The sequence below is a fragment of the Chroicocephalus ridibundus genome, chromosome 3, assembly GCF_963924245.1.
Source record: "Chroicocephalus ridibundus chromosome 3, bChrRid1.1, whole genome shotgun sequence".
Taxonomy (NCBI): domain Eukaryota; kingdom Metazoa; phylum Chordata; class Aves; order Charadriiformes; family Laridae; genus Chroicocephalus; species Chroicocephalus ridibundus.
In genome coordinates, this window is record NC_086286.1 from 53,795,177 (window position 1) to 53,817,329 (window position 22,153).

At 34.5% G+C, this 22,153-nt stretch overlaps 1 protein-coding gene across 5 annotated transcripts in view; it reads right to left on the reverse strand.

The window, feature by feature from the left end:
- The window catches only part of PACRG (parkin coregulated), a 250,918-nt gene that overhangs the window by 171,009 nt on the left and 57,756 nt on the right, over positions 1-22,153 (reverse strand). For all 5 annotated transcript variants that reach the window (XM_063329193.1, XM_063329194.1, XM_063329190.1 and 2 more), the window contains exon 3: positions 18,302-18,436. In XM_063329193.1, coding sequence (XP_063185263.1) covers positions 18,302-18,436 — 135 coding nt within the window. The remainder of the gene's footprint in view (positions 1-18,301; positions 18,437-22,153) is intronic.

Below are 22,153 nucleotides of genomic sequence, written 5' to 3' on the forward strand. Positions count from 1 at the left end.
GGGTATGGAAGAACAGAACAGTACCTGAACACAGAAATTTTCACAGGAATCCAGTGGTATCATCAGAACACAGAGACTTAAAAATCCTGAACGCCACCATAACTTTCTCCTAGACTTTCTAGCCCAGTATCTCCATTTGAATAAGTCTGTTAAAACCACAAGTTATTCTTGCAAGTAACACTACTGGCAAGTAAAAGGGGCCAAAATGTTACCAGTCTGGATAACTACACCCAGGTATCATTCTTAATGGGCAGTGGATTTATATTGCTTACTTTGGTCTAGCCTTAGTAAAGGAACAATCCGCAATCAAAGGAGTGCAGCCGGATCCAAGAGCCTGGAAGGACTTTTGGATACCATGGGTTAGATACTGTCTGCTAGTCCAACCTGTTTGGACTGTCTGCTAGTCCAGCCTGTTTGAGGCTTTCCAGACATTTCTATAGTTTGTAGTTTCTACACTTCATGATTGAAAACCCATCTTTGCATTGATCATTCTAAATTACCAAAATGAAACAAATGTTAATAGGAAAGAGGAAAGAACATAAAGATATTTAAGCACCATAAGACAGTAAAACAGTAAAGCTAAACAAATGGAGAAGTGGGAGGTTCACAGAATCAAAATTTTCTTTAACTACAAAATTGCATATTGCCTTTCTGATATTATTGGAATATTCATATGAGTAAAATTATCCATGTATACAAGAGTTTTCTGGAGCAGATCCCCCAGTAGACACCCTTAAACTTCCCACACTTTTATATAAAAGGAAGCAAGCTAAAATTTGGCGCTACAATTCTAGAATTTCAGTTTTATACATTCACACTTATTAAAAAAATTGCTTCCTTCTGTCTGTCTCAAGTTCTTCTCATTTATTTGAAGTATTTTTCAACCCTACCTCAGTAGTTTAGGTACTTTTTGGGAATAATTTTCTCCTGTTTTTTTAAGAGTGAACTTTCACTATAGAAGGATATTTCACATCTTTTGCCTTTTGATGCTTATTGTACAAAAAAATTTTACACTGCAGTATTGAACTCTCATTACTGCAATAGCAGCAAACAATTCCAGGATGCATATCTTATTTGTGTATGTACATGTGTGTGTGTGCATATATACACACACACACACACACTTGTGGGCACACACACAGACCTTAGAGAAGATATTTCTGTAGAGACATCTAAAATGACTATTGACTTTCTTATAATATGTGGATTTTATACCACCATTTTACGTCCCCCAAAACATTTAAGGCAAAGCCTGATATTAAGAATGATGAGTAAGTGTATAACAGAGATTAAGTTTAGAGGGACCTATAGAAACTTGGAGACTAGGCAAAGAGAAACGTTGTGACACTCAACAAGAAGTGCAAAGCTCTTCAGTTGGGATAGAGCAACTCCCTCCACTGGTACAGTTTGGGAACTAACTGGCTGAATAGCAGTCCTGCTCCCTTGAGGGCTGTGGAGATTGCCATGTGGAATAACAGCCAGTGATGTTCCTATCACAAAGAAAGCAAATCACATCCTGGGCTGTATTAAAAAGAATGTGGCCAGCAGGTAGAGGAAAGTTAAAATCCTCCTTTAGTAGGCATTGGTGAGACCGTACGTAGAACATTATGTCCTATTTCTTCACCACACGTTAAGAAAGATGTTGAGGAAGTGGAGAGGTGACTCAGTCGATGATTACCAAGATGGTTACCAGACAAATTAATTATTATTTCATGTATTTCCCCTAGGCTCTGGTATTCAATAGTTCCATAGAAGATTTGTGAGGTATTTCATATTTTTACATCATTTTTTTTTTTTTTAACTTGAAAAGAAAACTGATAAGCCTCTTTATTTGAGTCACTTTTAGAACCTAATACTACATGACAGGTACTGTTAAAATTCTTCTACTTTCATTTAAATCATATGAAATGTAGAGGCCCAAAGCACTTTGTACAATGTCAATAGACTAATCATAGTCATTTTAAACATTGCTGGCTTTCCTGCATCAAGAAGGGATTTTCCTCAGTAAGCCATATCAATTTCAAAGTCTTCAAGAAGAATCAGACTGACACAAGTTTAGAGAGCTGCTAGAGCTGCTACAGTGTGTTGACTGAAGGATCTAAAGCTGGAGGTATTTTTACATTTAGCATCTAGTTATGGTAAACTGAACATAAATACCAATCTCAGACACCTTATGAATGCAATTGTACATTTACCTGATATGGCTAGGAAATGAAAACAATTATGTAATGAATAAATATGCATGTATGTATAAATAACTGCATATGAAAGAAATGTGGCTTTAAGTTAAAGGAATGTTAAGAATATAATGGAACAAATGAAGTCCATTAACAGTGTTTAAAATTGTACCATTACTTCTGTGCATCAGTTTCTTTACCTGTAAAACATCTATGTTTCAGAACCACTGGCAAGTCTTACTCATTAGGCAGCAGCATGTTTTGGTTTTTTCAAAAGAAAAGTAATGCAGAAATACAAAATATTAGGCTCGTCGATTTAATTTCATAGAATCACAGAAAAATTTACTTTGGAAGAGACCTCTGCAGATCATCTTGCTCAGTACCCTGCCAAAAACGTAGATAACTATTTTTCCTCTGTCCAACTGGAATTTCCCTTATTGCAAATTGTGACTGCTGCCTCTTGTCCTTTTGTTGTGCACCACTGAAAAGTGTCTGGCTCTGTCTCCTCCATAACACCCCCTTAGGCATTGGAAGACTGCAATTAGATCTCCCTTAGCCTTCTCTTGGCCGGACTAACCCAACCCATCCCCTTCAGTGTCTCTTCATATGTCACGTGCTGCAGCCTTTTGATCATCCTGGTGGCCTCGCTGCTGGACCCTCTCCAGTATGTTGATATCTGTCTTCTTTCTCTATGGGCCCAAAACCAGACACAGAATTCCAGATGCAGCCTTATGACTACTAGGTAAAAGGGAATAATCCTTTCCTTCAGCTGCCCAACCTTATACTGCTAATGTCATCTAATATGTGGTTAGCCTTTGTTGCTGCAAGGGTGCACAGCTGAGTCATGATGATCTTGCTGTCCACCAGGACCCACAGGTGCTTTTTTGTATTAGTGCTATTAGCCAGTCAGTCATTCTTCAACATCTCATCTCATTTCATTTAATTTAACTAAAAAGAAATCCGTGAAATTTTGGACTTCAATAATCGAACTCTCTTGGAGCCAATAAGCATAAACTACAGTAAGAAACATTTAAAAAGCAACCCAAAATGCCCAAAAAACCAAACTAAGAATTAATACATAAATGTATAAAGACCAACAGTGAGAAATATGATAAAATGCCAGGGAAAAATATTTGCAGAAACTCAAAATGATCTGGGATCTCAGACCATCATTTAGAAAGGCAAGGACTTTGTTGAGAAAGTAAATACCATCTTTGCTTTAGTTTTGAAAATGTAGTGTAAAAGCAAGATACAAACCTAAAGTATTTCTATTTTATAGCACTAAAAATTAAGTAACAACGACAGTAAATGATGTGGAAAAAAAAAAAGAGAAGACTCTGGAATAAACTCACAAACTAAACCAGATGGTGGGAGTTTGAAAGGAGTACAGAGTGGTTATGTACTAGAAAACATTCACATTGTAATCAATAGCAACAACTGGGCCAAAGATCTGATGAACAGGAAATGTAATAACCTTCCAGAAGTTATAGAACTATAGTTATTACACCCCTAGTTGGTAAAAATGTTGGAACTTTAAAAAAAATATAATAATAAATACTCAGATGAATATTTTACAGGATATAGATACAACACTTTTTGCTAAGGAGGAATGAATGTTTTGAACTTAGAATTATTATTGGAAGATAAATAAATAAATATTATTGGAAGATAAATAAAGTTGCAGGCAACTGAGAAACATTTGACATTATAAGCTGCACTTTAATTCGAAGGTCTTTCTTTAGAAGGTCATTAAAACAGCTTTGTCATGGTCCTTCACAAAAAGTAGCATTTATTGGAGAATAGGTTAAACATTTCTATAAGAACCACCCCTACCCCCACGTCCCCAACAGGTTTAGAGTTAGAAATATATAAGAGTAAAAAGTCAGTATAGTTAATAGAAAATATTTGGCCCACTAAAACTATGAAAATTAGATAGGCTGACTTACATGGGAATTTCTGAACAAAGAATCTGGCTATTTATCAACTTTACCAAGTAATTCAAAGTATTCTGCAACAAATGCTGACCAAACAACAGGACCTAGGTACTATGTTTTGCTGAACGACTGTAAAGAATTCCACAGATGCGTGATATTTCTTGGTAGGTTCTAGGTAGGTCATGGTAGCATCTTCTGGCTTAGTGAAATTTGATATGTATGGTAGGACATTGAAGACCTGAATCAAATCTCTTTCAAATAAGGTCATATCAGATCAGAAATCCCCTTGGAAAAAAATCCCCTTGGAAATAAAAGGCAGTAGGTTTTATCTAGCTAATATTTTAGAAGCTTATCCTGTTATGCCACCATTTTCATTATCTGCAAGTGACAATGTGCATATAAACCAAGAGATATCTTCGCTGATATGAAAATATTAAAGTTTTAAAAATAAAAACTGAGAAAAAACATTCTAATGTGTTCATGCACATTATCACCTATCCTGTGTAAGGACAGGGAAGTACTCTTGTTACAGAAGTAACAGCAGTGTAAAAGGCTGCCACTTTATAATGAAATATATATGGGTACAGAATTAATTATTAAAGCAGAGAAAACATACTGCACTCTTAGAGAGAACTCACTTTTATATTCTAAGATTTATCAGCAAACTTATTTAATAAAATTAAAGAGTAAGAGGAACAGCACTATTTAGCAGTCCCAACATGCATTTGCTACCTATTCATCAAATAACCCAATGCTAACCAATAACTGGAATTCTGGACCACGACTGTTGCATATCTAAAGATTAAGCCACTTTTTGAAGGATTATTCTAACCTGACAGTCACCGTATTAGGTGATATCACCACACTAGGTTATAATGTTTCAAAAAACTAGATTGGTGATCTAGGATCCTAAACATATCAATGTAACAATAACCTGGGGAAAGGATATGGGGCTGAAGTTCCTGCTCTCCGTGATTGTTAGTACTGATGGTTACTAGTTGTGCCTAACCAATGCAACAGGAAGTGGTCAAGCAGTTGGACTAGATGATCACTGTAGGTCCCTTCCAACTGAACTACTCCTATGCTATGCTATGCTATGCTATGCTATGCTATGCTATGCTATGCTATGCTACGCTATGCTACGCTATCGTGTGAGCATTCCAAATAAACTTCATGCAAAGTCAGTCAGATAGCTTAAATCACCTTCTGAGGTGGTCAAGCCATAAAAGTTTGTCTTTCCATGCCCTTGAGAGCAAACAGATTTATTGTCCTAATAATTATCTACAACTCTGTACACAAGAAAGCATAAATATTATCTAGCCTGTAATCAGAAATGTCTGTAGACAAGTGATCTCTGACAGACTGATTGCAAGAGCTATGTGAACAGGAAGTTGTATTCACTTCATCTTTTCATACTTACATATAGCATAGGACTTCTACTATAGCTGGACTGAATTTTATGGCCTTCTTTTACTATCTCACACAAATAATATATCAAATTTATTACAGCTGATGGATACATATAGCAAATATTTTACCATGCATTTCTGATTTAATTTGTGAATGAATGATTTGAGTAAGTTCAAGTTTAAAAATGAATGAAAATACATGCATAAATTCAATAAAGACCTAGGCTTTTCCTTATCAGATAATCTTTATCTACAAAAAAATATTATTTTCTCATTTTGGGAAGGGTTTGCAGTATCATGACTGTGGCTATAAGCTGCTTATAGTTCGTTAAGAAAGAACAGGGCAAATTCAGTAATGTTACTGAAGAGTTTTAGATAGCTGTTTTTCCCACACCTTCAGAAAAGCATCAAAACATAAAAGGAATGAAAAATAGAATAGCAGAAACAAGAAATAACATACAGGTTATATTCTACAAGAAAAAAATGAAATGTGGCTTTTTTTCATCTTTAGCTTAAATTTCCTGCTAAATCCCAAATTGCCAACTATTATTTGAGCTCAGACTGAATCAACCCCTGAGAACTGTATGGTGGTGGGAATTTTAAAGAGGCAAGTTTACTTTAACTCTGAAAGGAATAAAGTAGTCTCAATATCTGTGACACCCAAATTGCCAAACTTATGTATACTATGCCATTTTGTATCAATTTAATAGCTTATGCTTCCACCCAAACTGGTGCACAAGAACAGAAGGTTAGGCTTTATCACAGCCATAAAAAGGAATGCAGTTTTCACCTGGTTAATATGAGGATTTTTTTTTTCAGAAAGCATATGAAATGATTGGTGAAAATATTAAGCAAAAAATTCATATTAAGATCAGCTAATAATGCATATTGTCTTTCACATTGTGGAAGTGCAAGGTCAGCGGCAACTCACAGGAAACTGAAACCCACGTGAGTTCCAGTGTGAAATTGATACTCCAGCTTGGGCTTTGTTAAAAGGAATGCTTCTGCTTCAGTCAGGGGATTTATCCGGGGGCCCCATTTTACCAACCTCAGAATAATAAGTGAAGAAAAGTTCCTGTGCTATTATTAAAAGGCAAGGCAAAGCACGGGCCTCCCACCTGAACTGGCCTTTTTAGGAGTCTGAAAGGACAAGATAAGAAGCACAGAGCGGGAACATCACTTACTGTACAGCCTCATATAAGTATTTATGATTTCTTAAGTGTATGATCACTAGCTTCTGACCCTAGTACAATTTCTTTGGATATGAACAGAACACTCCAACTTTAATTGTGTTATTTTTTCAGACCAGAACACTATTTCAGTGTGCTTAGTCTTCACGATAAGATGAGATTCCCTGCATTACAATAAAACTCATGTTCCTAAAGAGGTATATTTTTAGACTGAATTTTAGATTACACTGTAAGCAACACCCTTTTTTAGCCTCATTGTAGCCTGAGGAAATTTTCATCTGAATATTCACACGTCTTTAAAAATCATTATTTATGATCTTCTGAGATATTATTTGTCTACCTTTTTGTAATAATTCTTTAAATAAAGCATAGATTTGCCTGCACATATAAACATAGTATTAATTAAAATACAGAAAATCAGTTCCAATGCAAAAGATTTACATTAATTCTTTTTAAGTGTAATGTGCCAGTTAGGTTGTTTTGGGTTTTAACTCTGATGTTATAAATATAGACTTCCACTAGGTCCTACAGCATTTAGAATGTTTCGTTATAGAGAGACTGTTTAGCTAGTATTCCTTTAAAACCAGAGTAAGATACATTTTTTGGCGTGATATCAAAGGAAGTCACAGGAGAGAAAACTAACAACCCACAGATTCTGTCACATAGTACAAAACCTGCAGTATTTACAATTCCCTACAATTGCCTGTTTCCTGAGCATTAATGTGCAAAAGCTGAAAGCCAACGGGAACTATCTTATTTAAATATTTAAGATAATTTATTTTAGCCCTGATAACTTGCCACATACTATTACTACTGTCAAATATCCACATTGCTATTTGAAACATGAATATAGTCTCAGTCTTCAAAGTTTTCATAAAAAAAGGCACAATTCAACCACCTCAATATTGTTTTTATCAGACACATTTAAATGAGTTTCATTTTTAAAAGTCTTGGCCATTAATGTCCTAAAGATGCAATAACATTAATTTGAAACTAGCACTTATTAAGAAATTTACATGATTATGATTGAAAACAAACAAATGTAAATATCTTTTTCTCATTTTAGAGGTAGGTACATCATGTCACTAACACCACTGCTACATAGTATAAGCAAAAGTATCACTTCAGTGGGTTTGATCACAAGGCATTCAGTACATGCTTAAATCTCTGCAGGAACAGACCTCTTTCATGCCACATTGATAGCTATTTTATTGAACCAAGTTGACAACAAGTTTCAAAGGAAAAGGGAATTTGGGGGGGTGGGGCGGGGGAAGGTAAGGTTAAAATTTAGGTCTTGCTGGTTTAGGAAGTTTTCATGAATCTTAAGCTGAACAATTTCTATTCAAGGACACATTTAGACATAATAGAAGTCCTGCTGAGCTGTCCTCATGGATAAGCAAGAGGAGGTATACATGAAAGAACCAACAGGGAAGAAAGTAAAAGGACAATAAAACTAGGTATTAAGCAAACAGATGTTATTAATTAGCAGAATAACAATATAAGGAATGAGAGCAGTGCTGATCCCAGATCAGAACTCTGCAGCATAGTGGATGTGAACATGAATTTGATGTGAAAGGTTCATAGAGGCTAGTGACAAGAAAACGACACTGAAATGATGATGAACTAATTTATGCTTTGGAAACAGCATAGGAAATGAAATGGAACTGAGGGAGATAAATTCGCCCCATGCACATGCTTAACATATAGTGGGTAACAAAAATGAAACATTGAAAGGGTAACAAAATGTATAGTGGTTCACAAACGTGATGAGAACAGACATCCATTATAATACATTTCTGAAGTAGAGACATTTGTTGAATATGTTTTTAGAAAATAATGTTTTCAGTGATTGTGAACTTTTCTCTATTAATTTTTGTTAGAAAGATACAGTGTGAAGTTTTCTTAAACATCTCACATTCTCCTTTACACAATTTACAATTTTATAAAGCCATATCATAGCTGTTTAATACATCTCTGCAACACAGTGAACTAAGATGCTTACAGTTTGTATTTAATTGTCACAGTTTACTAGCTCTACATTTTCATAATCTTTAGTCAGTTATTAGCATATACAATATAGAAATACCCAGTACGCATGCTGGATACCGACTTAAGTGTTTGAGATTCTATTTATACAATATAAATAATCCATAATAGCGATCTAGTTAATCTGCATTGCTCTGCTTTTCTTTATCGAGGTACATGATGTTCAGAAAGTGTTGTTGTCTGTGCATAGGTCAGGATATCCATGGCTATATAACATCAGATGATTGTAGAAAGCTATAAAGCAATTTTTACTTTTTTTTACAGATGCTACAGATACTTGAATAAGCAATAAGAGGATTGTAGAGGATGATTCTTCCTGCTATTCACATGTACGTTTTATACTAGAGCTCTGTGTTTCTCAAGGCAAAATCTGCCCCCCAATTTTCACATTAAAAGATTCTATTTGCATCAATTTTACATTACCTTTTTTAAGTTAAAAATGCCCTTAACTATATGCCTTTTTTTTCCTGAAATTATAAAAAAAAAATCAGACTTGATAAAACAAAGTAGTTGAAGACATTATTCAATCTCTGAGCCTCAAAGTAGAATGGTCACAGTATCTGACTACCAGAAATGAAAACATCAAATACACATTGATTTTTATGTTGTCAGTTCCATTTGTTTTGTCACTTGCCAGAGAACTCTGCAATATTTAGGTAAAAGGAGGAAGACTGACAACTAATGGACAGAGAACAAGCCATCCATTAATTGGAATAGGGCTCAGAAATCAGAGTAGAAACAGAAAATTCGTCAAAACTCTGTTCATTGCACTGCACAAAACTTTCTGACAAACAACATGAAGCACTTCTAAAGGCAGATGTTTCTGCTTGCAGTTTAAAGATTAAAGTGGAACAAGTCCTCTCACTTCTAGATGACAACCTTTGTAGCTAGGAAAAGCTTATTCTGCCTGAAACACAGTATAACAAGAAGTCTTGGGGTATATTACCAATTTACCTTCTAAAAGGTTTCCACCGTTACAAAGAGAGGTAGCTGTTTAACTGAAGGAGGAGGAGCAATTTGTTTTTGTCCTATATGCCAATCTACCAATTTCTGAAGCATACAACATCACTTGTGTCCTCTAGGGTCCGTAGTAATGTGAATTGTCTTTATCCAAGTGCCTAGCAAATCATTGTCACATAGCAGCAGTCGACCTTTCTTTTCAATCTATGCACTTTTCAGGAGTTATAAATCAGTTGACTTTCAAGCTCGATGAGATGGCATATGCCCTGGTTGAAGAACAGATGGAGGCTTGGGGGAAAATTGTTTCTGCAGGCTTGCTACAAGCAGCACTGCTCCATAAAAGTGAACCATTCGCACTAATTTCTCACATAAATTATACAGCCAGGGAGCACCAGCCCATTCAGCAGAAAATCTTTCATTTAGCTTTCAGAGGTCATTTAGCAAATTTAAATTAAAGTTATTTCTGATACATGGCTGGGTTTTCATTCCATACGCTTTCAAGAGATGGCAATTTACATCAAATAAAGGAATGGCTTTAATTGTGTATGCAGGGAGAAAGGAACAGTAAATTAACTGCCACAATATTACTGTTTTCTAGAATCCTGGGATAAGTTGCAACTATTAATTAGCCACAGAGGAATTAATAATTGAAATATGGCAGCTCTGTATTATAGGAATCAGGTAAACTGTCACTACTCTTTGCAAGGCCTGTTTTAGACTCCAGCTGAACACTGGTCCCCAGATTCAGCACTGATGTTCTCAAAAGAAAGGAGATCTCAGTGACTTCCAGGAAAGCATTCTTTACTTTTTAAGGGAAACATATTATTCAGCTGTTAAGCAAACGTACATGTCATATTTTCAATAAATATGGTATTTCATCTGAGCATGGGGAAAAGAGACATTTCATTAGATTCTTAAATTATAAATATGAAAGAAATGGAAAAGACCAGAGGACTGCAAAAAACTAACTCTGGGAAAAATTAAATTTTTGTGAGCCACAAGTGGTAAGAAAGAAAAGATTGCATCGAGTAACCTCTAATGCATAATGTGACATAATTCAGTGTTTCACCAGAAATATTAGTTTAAATGTACAAACTAAAAACAACTGATGAGAATGTTGGTAAGTATTGAAATAATTACTTTGAACGTTATGGGATTTCATAAAAACAATGTTTTGCTACAGTGTTTTGAAATAGCATTTTGATAAGATTCTTTTTTAATCCCTAACATCACAAATTCCTTCTAAGACCTGCAAAGGCATCTCCTTTTCAGATGTGAAAAACATCTTGACAGAAAAGAGTAAAGTAATGACTGATTTGTAGATTAGTATTAGGAAGTCATGAGCCAACAGAAAAATGCATATCACAGAGCCGTTGGCTATCTAAATGTTTAATGACTATTTTAAGCATGCAGTTAATTGATGCATTATTATTAAGAAGTGTTTTTCAAATGAAAATTAATTGTAGTATTGTGCTTTTGAAAAGCAAGATTTGAACAGACTAAATTTATTTGGAATTAATGTTACTTAGTGATGGGATCAAATCAATGTAGAAATTTCAAATGAGAAACCTACAATTCCAACAATTTCTGTGACTGTATATAACATGGAATGGAAACTGAAAGCACCCAGAGTTACTCAACAACTTTGAAAATGTTGCCTTAATTGAAGGACAGTAACTTAGTACCCTATTTTTGTCTGTAAACAAAAGAGGGTTAATCTTAGCTCTCTCACATAAAATGCTAGAGTCAATATAAACAGGGACTTTTGAAGAAAAAACCCAACCATGTACCTATTGAATATAAATATAAAATTAACACATTATTAAATATAAATGGAATTAGGTACAAACTAACACTTCTTAGATGTGAGAGAGATTTAAGTCTGCTGTTATCAAAAGGATGATCATAACTTCTATAATTTTGATAACTCAGGACATTGTAATTTATAACTGATCAGAAATGGATGCCCATGAGCATTATCAAGGACTAAAAACCTAATAGATCAGTAACAAAATTTATAATATCACAGAGAGAAAAAGGGACAAGATAATGGATAATATTTATCTATGGTAATAAGGATTCCATTCTAATGCAGTCAATAGCAATTTTGTTTTATTTGCTAGAAAAGATATTGCATTTATTGTGTAGCTCTTTTGTATGTTTTCATAGAGAGGGTAGTACACACACAATATTGCTTAAAAGATTTAAAGGAGTTTTCATTTAAATGAAAATCAGGTCATAGTCATTAAGATGTTGCTATTTTTTAGTATTACACATTTAAAAAAGAAAACTAGAACTGAATTGTGATTGCAATTTTTAACAATCTAAGAAAAAGTCACATGCACATCAGCAAAGACAGCACTTTGATAGTCATTAGTTGGGGACTAGTATCACAGTCACAAAGAATAATGAATAAATGAATAATGAATTTGTCTATACACAACTGTTTATGAACAGTATTTGCTTGTGCTTGCTTCAGTAAGCCTTAGTATACAGATTACTAATAATTTCTGATTTAAGATGATTGGTACATTTTTAGTTTAAAACTGAATAATTCTTTCTTGCTACCATGCCACTTCTCAAGTTTGCTGTATTACTGTCTCCACAGAAAACTGAGTTTTTTACTGTCCTTTAAAAAATAAAATTATTTTCCAAACTATTCCTTTACACTTAACCTGGTAAAATAATTGTTTGTTTGTTTTTCTCAGAGGCAGCATTTACAATTTGTTTCTCCAAGACTTTATTTCTTTACCTCCACTCATATTTCTAGTCTCTCTAAATTATTATTTATAATTTCTGGTTTAAGAAATTCTTGCTTTCGGCTGCCTTCTCTTGAACCCACACTGAGATTTTCTGTTATACCAATACAATTGGAGACAGGCTTAAAAAGTATCACTGAAATAATTTCAAAAAGGAGCCCTCTGGGCAAGATAAACAGAATTCTGTTTCAGAAGAAAACTCTGAACTATTTCTTAAAACATTAATGAAGACATTAAATAAAATAGAAACTAACACCACTCTGTGCTGTACCCACTGTGCCTAAGCATGATACATGGCCACTCCTCTTTGTATATAATCTTGCAAAAAGTTTTCATTCTGCATGACACTTGTGGGGGATTTACAAGTTTTCTTTAAGATGACAGTGTCCTCTCAACATCTTTTATTAAGAAGATATTAAGCATAGTTTAACAAAGAGTGGAAGCAGAAAAAAATAATATCCCTATATATGAAAATAAATCCAAAAGTATTATTTTTCATAGGCAGTTTGTCCTCTTTGCTTTCAGGTAACTGAGGCTGCAATTCCATGAGCAGCTAAACTAATCTGTTCATTGCTGTTGAAATAAAAAAAGTTTTGAGAACATTCAACTCTCTCCCATGTCTCCACTGTACTTCACTACCATTTCTCTCCCCTTCACCATGCTTTAGCACTCATGGCCCTTTTGTAATCAAAGTTCACAAACCTGTGAACACGTTGCTAATTGAGAAAAAACACATCCACCTTTTTTTCCCTGAGTTAGTGATACAAATTCACTCACAGAGAGCTCTGATAAGTATTAGTGCCAGTGCCATGTATTCCTTAGAAATAGTAGAAGAGGTGAACGAAAGTTGGAGCTTCCCCGTCTGATGGCAATAAGCTATGAAAACCCCTCAACTTCTACAATTACATCTCACCTCTATAAATTGCAAGACATTAGTATAATAATGGAGTTATTCTGTAGGGTAAATGAGCTCCCTCCAACTATTTTTAAATTGTTTTGGGATTTGAAGTTTGGAAAGCGTTACCTAAGTTTACTTAATACTACATAGGGAACAATATACAGTATTTATCCATGTGGTTTAATGTCATGACAATGCCAAAAAAATGGAAAAAACCTGAGAGATATTACTTGAGAGCTCTGCAATTAAATACTTGTCTCCCAGCTATATCAGTTCATATAAAAAAATATATTTTCTTTTTCTTAAAATTTATCCCACAAACTAACACAAAAGATTGCACTTCCAGGAAAATAAAACAAACTTTAAAACACAGCTATTTTATGGAGAAAACCCCAAAACAAAGACCAATACCAAAACCAAACCAAACCCCAAAGATTTTTCTTGGTGCTGGGTATAGGTACCAGCTTAATCACAGCAGCTCAGAATTTTATATAAACTAATATGCAACATGCTGATAAAACCAAATGAAGAATGAGAGATGCTAATACAAATTGCAGTTCTGTGTCATGTTCAAATTATTTGTAATCCCTATTACCGAAAGGAACCTTCTTTCCTTGTGCCTGCACAAGGAAAAAGTGTATGCAGAATTCAAATTCATGATGTTTAGGGCAGAACACTTTCTTTTACCACTGCATCTGGTTTCTATCACCAAGAAGTAATTTTGCTACCATAGCTTATACTAGCCCCTGAAAAAAAGAAGCTATGTAGGAAAGAGGGGATGAAGAGGAATTAAAATGATAAAAGTCACATCCCTAGTGAACACAGCTATCCTGGAAAAGAACATGAACCCTAAAAGATGGAAACCATGTTCATTTTGACATTTTGCTTGAGAAGTTTGTGGTTTTGAATTTGGTTTTGAAATTGCTAAAATTCTTTTGAAGAATAGAAGCTTTTTTTCCCCCTGCATAATAACTTTCATAATTAACCCCGATCCCTAAAAAAATAATTTTTCAAACATTATGATGACTTTCTGTATGATACAGAAAGACTGCATTTCAAACATATCTTAATAATTCAGAAATACTTTCTCAGTTTTATTAACTTCCTTAGTCAAAGGTTTAATTGCATTCTGACCTTTATTAATTCAGTAATGTATATTTAAAAATGGAAGTCCTTTTCTGACCTGGACTATGAGCTTTTATTATTCGTAGTTTGGTATGAGATTGTGCAAAAGAATATATTACTTCATTTTGAAATAAAATTGTGATATACATGGGCGAAAAGAGAACTGCAGGATCCCACATAAGTAGTCAAAGGGCTTATAAATATTTTAACACATTCTTTTTCTAAAAAGATAACTTTCTACTATTATCTAACTCTAAATTAATAACAACTTGTGTTCCAAAGTTTTACATTTGATACACATCAGAAACCCATTTTCAAACCACACCATTATTATTCATTCTCTGTTAGTGGACAGAAACAAATCCTTCAAATTTGGAAAGACCCTTGGACATTTGTTGAATAATTCAACCAAAGAAGTTGTTTATTTCTAGATCTCAAAAGCTATTGCTTTATCAAAAAAAAATGAGTATTATAAATTTGCAGCACTTTAAAGGCATTAATATCTATACAGTTCTATTTAATGACCACTGAATATTACATTGAGCGTATGCCATATCACAAAGAGTTCATTTACTGCTAGTAAATCGTCTGAAAGGGGATGAAAAGTCTTGAATTCATTTTATATGGATTCTTTCACTTTAATTGTAATCAAACCAGAAATTTGTGTAGTCAGTCACAAAGATTGTGGGTTTCTTTTCATAGACATAATCAGGGGTCATTTGTGCAGATTTTTTTGGCACATATTAACTCAATTCATGGATATTAAAACATTTCAGATTCTTCTGTTCTAGCTGAAAATTACTGTATTCCATCCATAGAATTACTATAGAGTGAAGAAGTGTTTAAAAAAAAAATTGATGTCTGACAATTATGGTTATTTTGGATTTGTTTCAGTAAATATAAAAAGCTAACAAAAAAAAAAAACAAAAAACAACTGTGTATTTTGCAGGAAAGAATGAAATCCTGTAGTATTTTCCTTTGTCAGAACAAATCATGTTTCTGAGACCCTCTTGCATTTTCTCTCATGAACCACTTGGTAGACAAACTAACAAGAGTGAAACAAACCATGATATACGTGACATCTAAACAAAGCAAAAAAACCTCTCCTTTTGCAATAAAATATGGATACTGTGCAATTGTAGTAGGATTAAAATATCACTGTTACCATTTATTTCTTCTTTTTATCCTTCTACTAGAATTATGATTCATGCAAATAAATATAGTTCAGCCAAGATTTTATAGAACATTTTGCCTAGACACATTTCATTATTTAAATATATTTTTAATTTTCATGAATTTAAGCAGTATTGAGTAAAAAATATTTCTTAAAAAACTGCTTATTTAAAGAGATTTACAAATAAATATGATGAACTGATGAAAATTAGCCATTAGATGTATGTTGGGTATTTTGACTGTTTGCATCTCCTTAAAACAAGTGATAAATACAGACCTTACTTTATCATCTGCACTTCTAAATATTAGCTAATGATGAACAACATTCTCACCCTTTTGCAGCAGTGGGCAGCCTCTAAGGCTTTAGAAGCTATCTAATGTAACGTTTGAACTAGAAAACTCCTATTTGCCTCTTCACCTACTTAAACTGCACAATAATCAATGATGGTTGCATGCCAAATTAAGCAACAGCTTCAAGTACTTCTACTACCTCAGTACTGTTTTCTTGAGTGTCTGCCACAGAACCAGTCTGGATTGATTTGTGACTAAATCAAGTGGCATGGAAATAAGGGAAATAAGGTTGGACCCTACCATGTGCTAATGTAAGAATGGAACAGTCCGTTACTATGCTGCCTTCTGGGATGCATGCTGAAGTAGTGATAATTTGTTTTGAATGAAAGGATTAACAGCAATAGCAAAAGCAACTGTTGCATGACGTCTCAGTTCTACATTGCACTAGCTGCATGCCAGCGTTTTACTCTGGTATGTGGACACTGGACACTAGGGAGACATTAGGTCTGTAGAATTGCAAATTGTGTTAAGAAAAAATACATGCTGGATCTTTGACTAGAGACTCTGCTATTGTGACTGTCTTAAGGTAGTATGCTTTCAACAATTCAAACTGTCAGCTACAGGGAGCAAATATTTTAGACATTCAGCTGTACTTGGAAGGTTTGTAGATAGCAAGTTAGCAAGATGTCATAGAATAATAAAATATCTCAAGTTGGAAGGGACCCATAAGGATCAGCAAGTCCAGCTCTCTACTTCTCACAGTACTATCTAAAACTAAATCATATGACTAAGAGTGTCATCCAGATGCTCCTTGAACTCTGACAGGTTTGACGCTTCGCTGGGGAGCCTGTTCCAGTGACTGACCACCCTCTCAGTGAAGAACCTTTTCCTAATGTCCCATGTGAACTTTCCTTGACACAGCTTCATTCCATTTCCTCATGTCCTTAGTCACCTAAGCAGCCACTAGCATCATCTAGTGGAGTGCTAGCCCTTATGATGGAGGTGTATGTGTCAAATAGCAATTAAAATGAGGTAAATTGTTTGTATCTCTCAGTCTGGTTTTAAGAAATTAGGAGTGATTGATAGTGCCTCAAAATAAAAACTAAATTCTGCAGATTTTTTGCAGTATTCTTGCTGGATAGAGATTTCCTTTGCTGCAAGAACTATTAATTGTTCTTTGTCCTGATTCAGCACTGCTATGGGCAACAAAATAGCACAGATCTCTCTTCTATACTTCAATAAGCAAAAAAACTACCTTAAATTCTAGTTACTAACAAATTACATAGTACCACTTACCATGTTATAGGCCTAATACTGTTGGCTTCATTACAAATAGATTCAGTTATAAGACTGCAAAATCCCTCTTTTTTGTGTTGAATTAACATAGCTATATATTCAAAATTGGTATCATGTTCTTGATATGAACAATTTAAAACACTCCACAAATCTGACATATTTTGCTCATGCATATCATGTTCATTTCCTGTAACTATCACTGATTCCAGCAAAATCTTATTCTAGTCCAATAAATAACAGAAAACAATGAAGTAATTCATGATAACTGAAATAATTAAATGGCAGGAGCAGGTTGAAGATCAGCATTCATTTTTCAAATTAAATTTAAAAGTCTGTGGTAGTTACTTAGAAGATTGGCAAGTTTTACAAATAACATCACCGAGCCTTTTAGAGAGAAACACAGCCGCATTAGAATGGAGTCATTAGGCAATACATTTATTTTGAAGCCAATTAACCTTTTGTCAGAGAAATGTCGGAGCTGTAATGGTTTCAGCAGTGGAGGTCAGCCTCTAACAGGGGCACGTCTGACAGCGATTACGCTGTCTGACATATGCTGTAGACTGAGAGTACAGCTGTGGAATGAGAATCTGCCTTCCTTTGTATTCTGCTCTGCATTTTCAGGGAGCAGGCAATCTTGACCTATCCATTTAGGTAATTAAAGCTTCTATTTGGAAGCGTCCTGCAGGAAGGTGAAATTTGGGGGAGATAAATGGCTGCTGCTCACTGTATCCAGCCACTTCCATCATTTGATGGACTGCTTGAAACAGGCTGCATTGCCAGGTCCTCATAAAAATAGAGACGAATTGGGCAGGAAACAATTCTCTAAGGCAAAGCAACTCTGTCATTTTCCTTTTTACAGCATAAAATTTAATTGTTAGCCAAGGTAGACAGCTGACTCAGGGGCCTTTCTCTAATGGCTTCCCCACCATCTTCTATTTGCTAAGAAATTATTTCAGTTTATTTACTTATCAGCCAACTTTGTTTGACAAAGAGATGTCACTTCAATAAGCTCAGCAGGCTGTTATAGCTGTGTCATCACTTACCTTCCAGTTGATTTTGTTTCCTTTGGTATCATGCTCAAGGGCAATTGGGAAGTCTCCTCGCTCATAAAACTTGCGAAATGCTGTGGGCTTTGTCGGTCTTTCTTTAAATGCTCCTGCAAGTGGAGGCCCTCTTACCTTTAAAAAAAAAAAGAAATAAACCAAAAACCAAAGAAGACAAAAAAAACTTTTGTCAGTAGTAATATACTTTTAGAAAAAGCCTAATTTATATGTTTTTTTCTTTACATGCTAAACTTCACTTCTTTGAAAGCATATTTTGGCAATGATCTACAGGTTTTGTTAACTGCTTTTTTGTGTTACTACTTTCAGATTGTCCCATAAAAACTGCAGCTGTCTCCATTATCACAGCATTTTTAAGCAAGAATAAAACAACAAGAATGTATTCATGCTATGAAGTAGAAGTTCTTGGAAAATTAAGCATTTCTCCTTGAGAAATATTTTTCTGTTTGTTTCTTTATAGAAGTCATTTGACTTGGTTTCCATTGAATATAACTGTCCTCACTTTTCATTGTCCTTCTCTGGCCATTACCTAACCTTCTTCACCATATCCCTTCCTCAAATGCTATGGATAGGGTTTTCATATGACTTCCGGCCTTTCAGTATTGATGGCTGAAGCCCTGGAAGAAATGAAAGTCTTCTCTCAGACCTCTCCCCTCTGCCTGCGTTGCCTTAGAGGAAGAAATTTGATTCAGCTCTACTAAGTTTCTTATCTGAGTTATTGCTGGTCAGCAGATTGTGTAGCCTGAGTGCCTGAATGACAGTCCAATTCCAAAAAGTTCACGCTGGAACTTTTTTCTCAGCCAAACAGGAGTAACAGCAACTAACAATTGGCACTAAGATAATAGAAGTTCAAGTACTTATAAGAAATCTATTGTTTAAGATAATTAACAAAGCTAATCTCAAATGCTAGAAGAGACTAAGAGAGCTAAACTATTCTCAAATGTCCTTGACAACTGATTCTTCCTTGAGAAACTCTTGCCGTTTTCTTTGGTTTTATAGCCATACATATGGGATAAGAACTTCCTACAATTCTCTGCATATTTCTTCTTTCAAAAGTCCCTTTATTACTTGCTACCTTTTATAACATGGAAAGTGTTTTTTCCAAAAAAAGGTGAGAGCTTCAGCGATCATAAATCATACCCAGTATTTTGTATTGTTCTATTTGTCTCTATGTCTCCAGTGACCCTTATGTTAGTTTCTAGTAGTACATTCAGCTTTACAGTGAACAGAATGCGAACATGTAACATCCTGTGCTTCATTAGTGCTAACAACAGATCTAAACCTGACTTGGCACTTTTTTCCTCCAAAGTATTTTGACATCATTTTCCACTGTCTGAGGTAGAGGGGTGCACTAGTCATATGCCTACACTGTACTTTACTACAAATTGCTTAAACTAGGGTTACTAAACTCTGACCTATTGTTGCATATTGCTGTCACAGATAGACCATGTCTGTGAAAATAGATTTGATATGCATAGCTGTAACTTTGCTTAGTAAACATATTTGCAACAGTTGAGAGTAATACTCCAAGAAAAGCATTTCTAACCAATATAAATAAATCTACACTTATTGTTCTGCAGAGGAACAATTTGTTCTGTGCCACTAGTATAAGTACTTTCATTTGTCTTTAATTTTTTTTTTGCATTTCAGGCAAGTCTATGAGTCACTGCTCATTTGAGGCCATTAGAAAAGCATCTATGTTCTTTTGTGTATTTTTCACACACAGGACCTTCACATATCCTTTAAAACATTATTTTCTGTAAAATATTAGGGGTCACTGTTCTATTAAATTTTAGCTTAAATTACTGATAAAGAATATATTATCTTGAGTACATGAGATACAATCTTAATTATTTCTTTCAGACTACCATCGTGCAATCCCAAACTGCATCTTACATGAAACCAAACATTTTCTTTTTCCCAACCCATGTTAGTAAATTCCCTATGAAGCTTTTTCTGCACTTTCACAAATTTTCTAGAAAATATATTTGTGTTAATTTGACTTCTTCCTATTCTTTAATCAGGATTAAAGAAACTAGAAGGACTAAAAGAATCTTGGTTATCAAATCCATTCCTCTATTATTCCTCTAATATTCCTCTATTATATATACAAGGTCTTTCAAAAATTGATTACAAATCTGTTTATTTGTGCCTTGCCTCTTGAAAGACTTTTGTAATTATCCTTACTTCAGTGGTTAGAAAACACGTCTTAAATAGTATGCCTACTCTGATCTGCCACTTCAGAAAAAACTATGGTAGAATTAGAAAAGGTTCAGAGGAGGATAACAACTGAGGTTATGGAATGGCTTTCAGAAGAAAATAATAAAATCGAAAATTATAAAAAAGGAGGAATAAAATAAAGATCTATAAAATCATGACTTCATGGAGAGGATGAATAAGGACAGATTTTCCACTGTCTCCTTCAGTAAAAGAACAGGGCATCAAAAAAATTGAGTAACTGACAAGTTTGGAACACACAGAAGTAGTTATGTATTCATGCAGCAAGTAGCAGATTTATAGAACTCCTTGCCAAAAGTGTTCGGCATCCTAAAAGTTTCTGTACCTTCAAGCTGTGACTGGAAAAGTTGATGAAAGAGAAATCCATTCAGGTTTACTAAATCCACATTATCAGTCATCAGAAATACAATGAGTATTATACTTTTTCACACAAAATTGTCTGTCTGGTAGATCTCCTAGCATTACATTTAGTCTCTCTTGGCCACAGCACGCTGGCGTCTCACAGTTATCCTTTGATTAACTGCCACGGCAACTATCTTTTCCAGTTGATGAACTCTATGTTAATAACAGAATTTCCTGCCATTAGTTTTAAGTGCATTATCTTGTACTTTGTACTATTATATTTAATTCCATTTCTATTACACCAGTTCTCAAGGGGTTCCACTTCTATCTGTGTGACACCATGATCTTCATCAGTTTTAATAACAACTCCAAACATTATGTCAACTATAAATTTCATTATACAATCCTAATTTTTTTTTTGTCAAGGTCACTAATGAAAATATGAAATAAGGTTAGCCCTAAAACCACTTATTGAGAACTTCCATTAATAACTTTCATCTATTATTATCTCTCTCATTTCAACATCACATCATTATTGTCTCCATTTCAATATGAAGTTTCTTACCCATCTTATGCATCTCATAATTCTCATATTGTATAACTAGCAAAGTAGTGTGTATAGTTAGAGAATTAACTTGAAAATAGTTTATAGAGAGAACTGTTGTTTTTCCCTTTGTCTTTAAGATGTTTTTCTTGTCAGTTTAGTATGTAATAAGCATAGAGACCTTTTAAATTCCAGGAACAGCAACTGGCTCCAAAGCAATGAAACGATCTAGACAGGAATGTGCCTAAGATCTGCCTAGAACAAAGGAATATCGCCAATCAGGAAGAGAGTGGAACTGTCCCTGCATTGAAGAAATGGCACCATGAAAGATTGAAGAGTACTGTTGCTCTGCTTTAAGTTTATTACATGGAGGCAACTTGTTACTTTTGTTTGCAGCTGATAAAGGTAGATTACAAGGCGTTTGCTAGAGTGGCTGCATTGAGCTAATGTTGTTTACCTTTTGCAAATAGTTTCCTTTCCTTCCTATCTTTATTACCAGGGGGACCATCACTATCATATTTGGTATTCTGAATACTGTTCTCTTATGCAGACCTCTCTTTGAGTCATTCTAGCCATGCATCTTCAACAGTCCACCTGAGGAAAAATATACAGGTACAATTTACTTTTTCACTTCTTATAATTCCTGATCTATTTTGTTTTATATATTTACTTTCCTATACTTAGATTTAAGTAGCACTTCTGGAGACTAG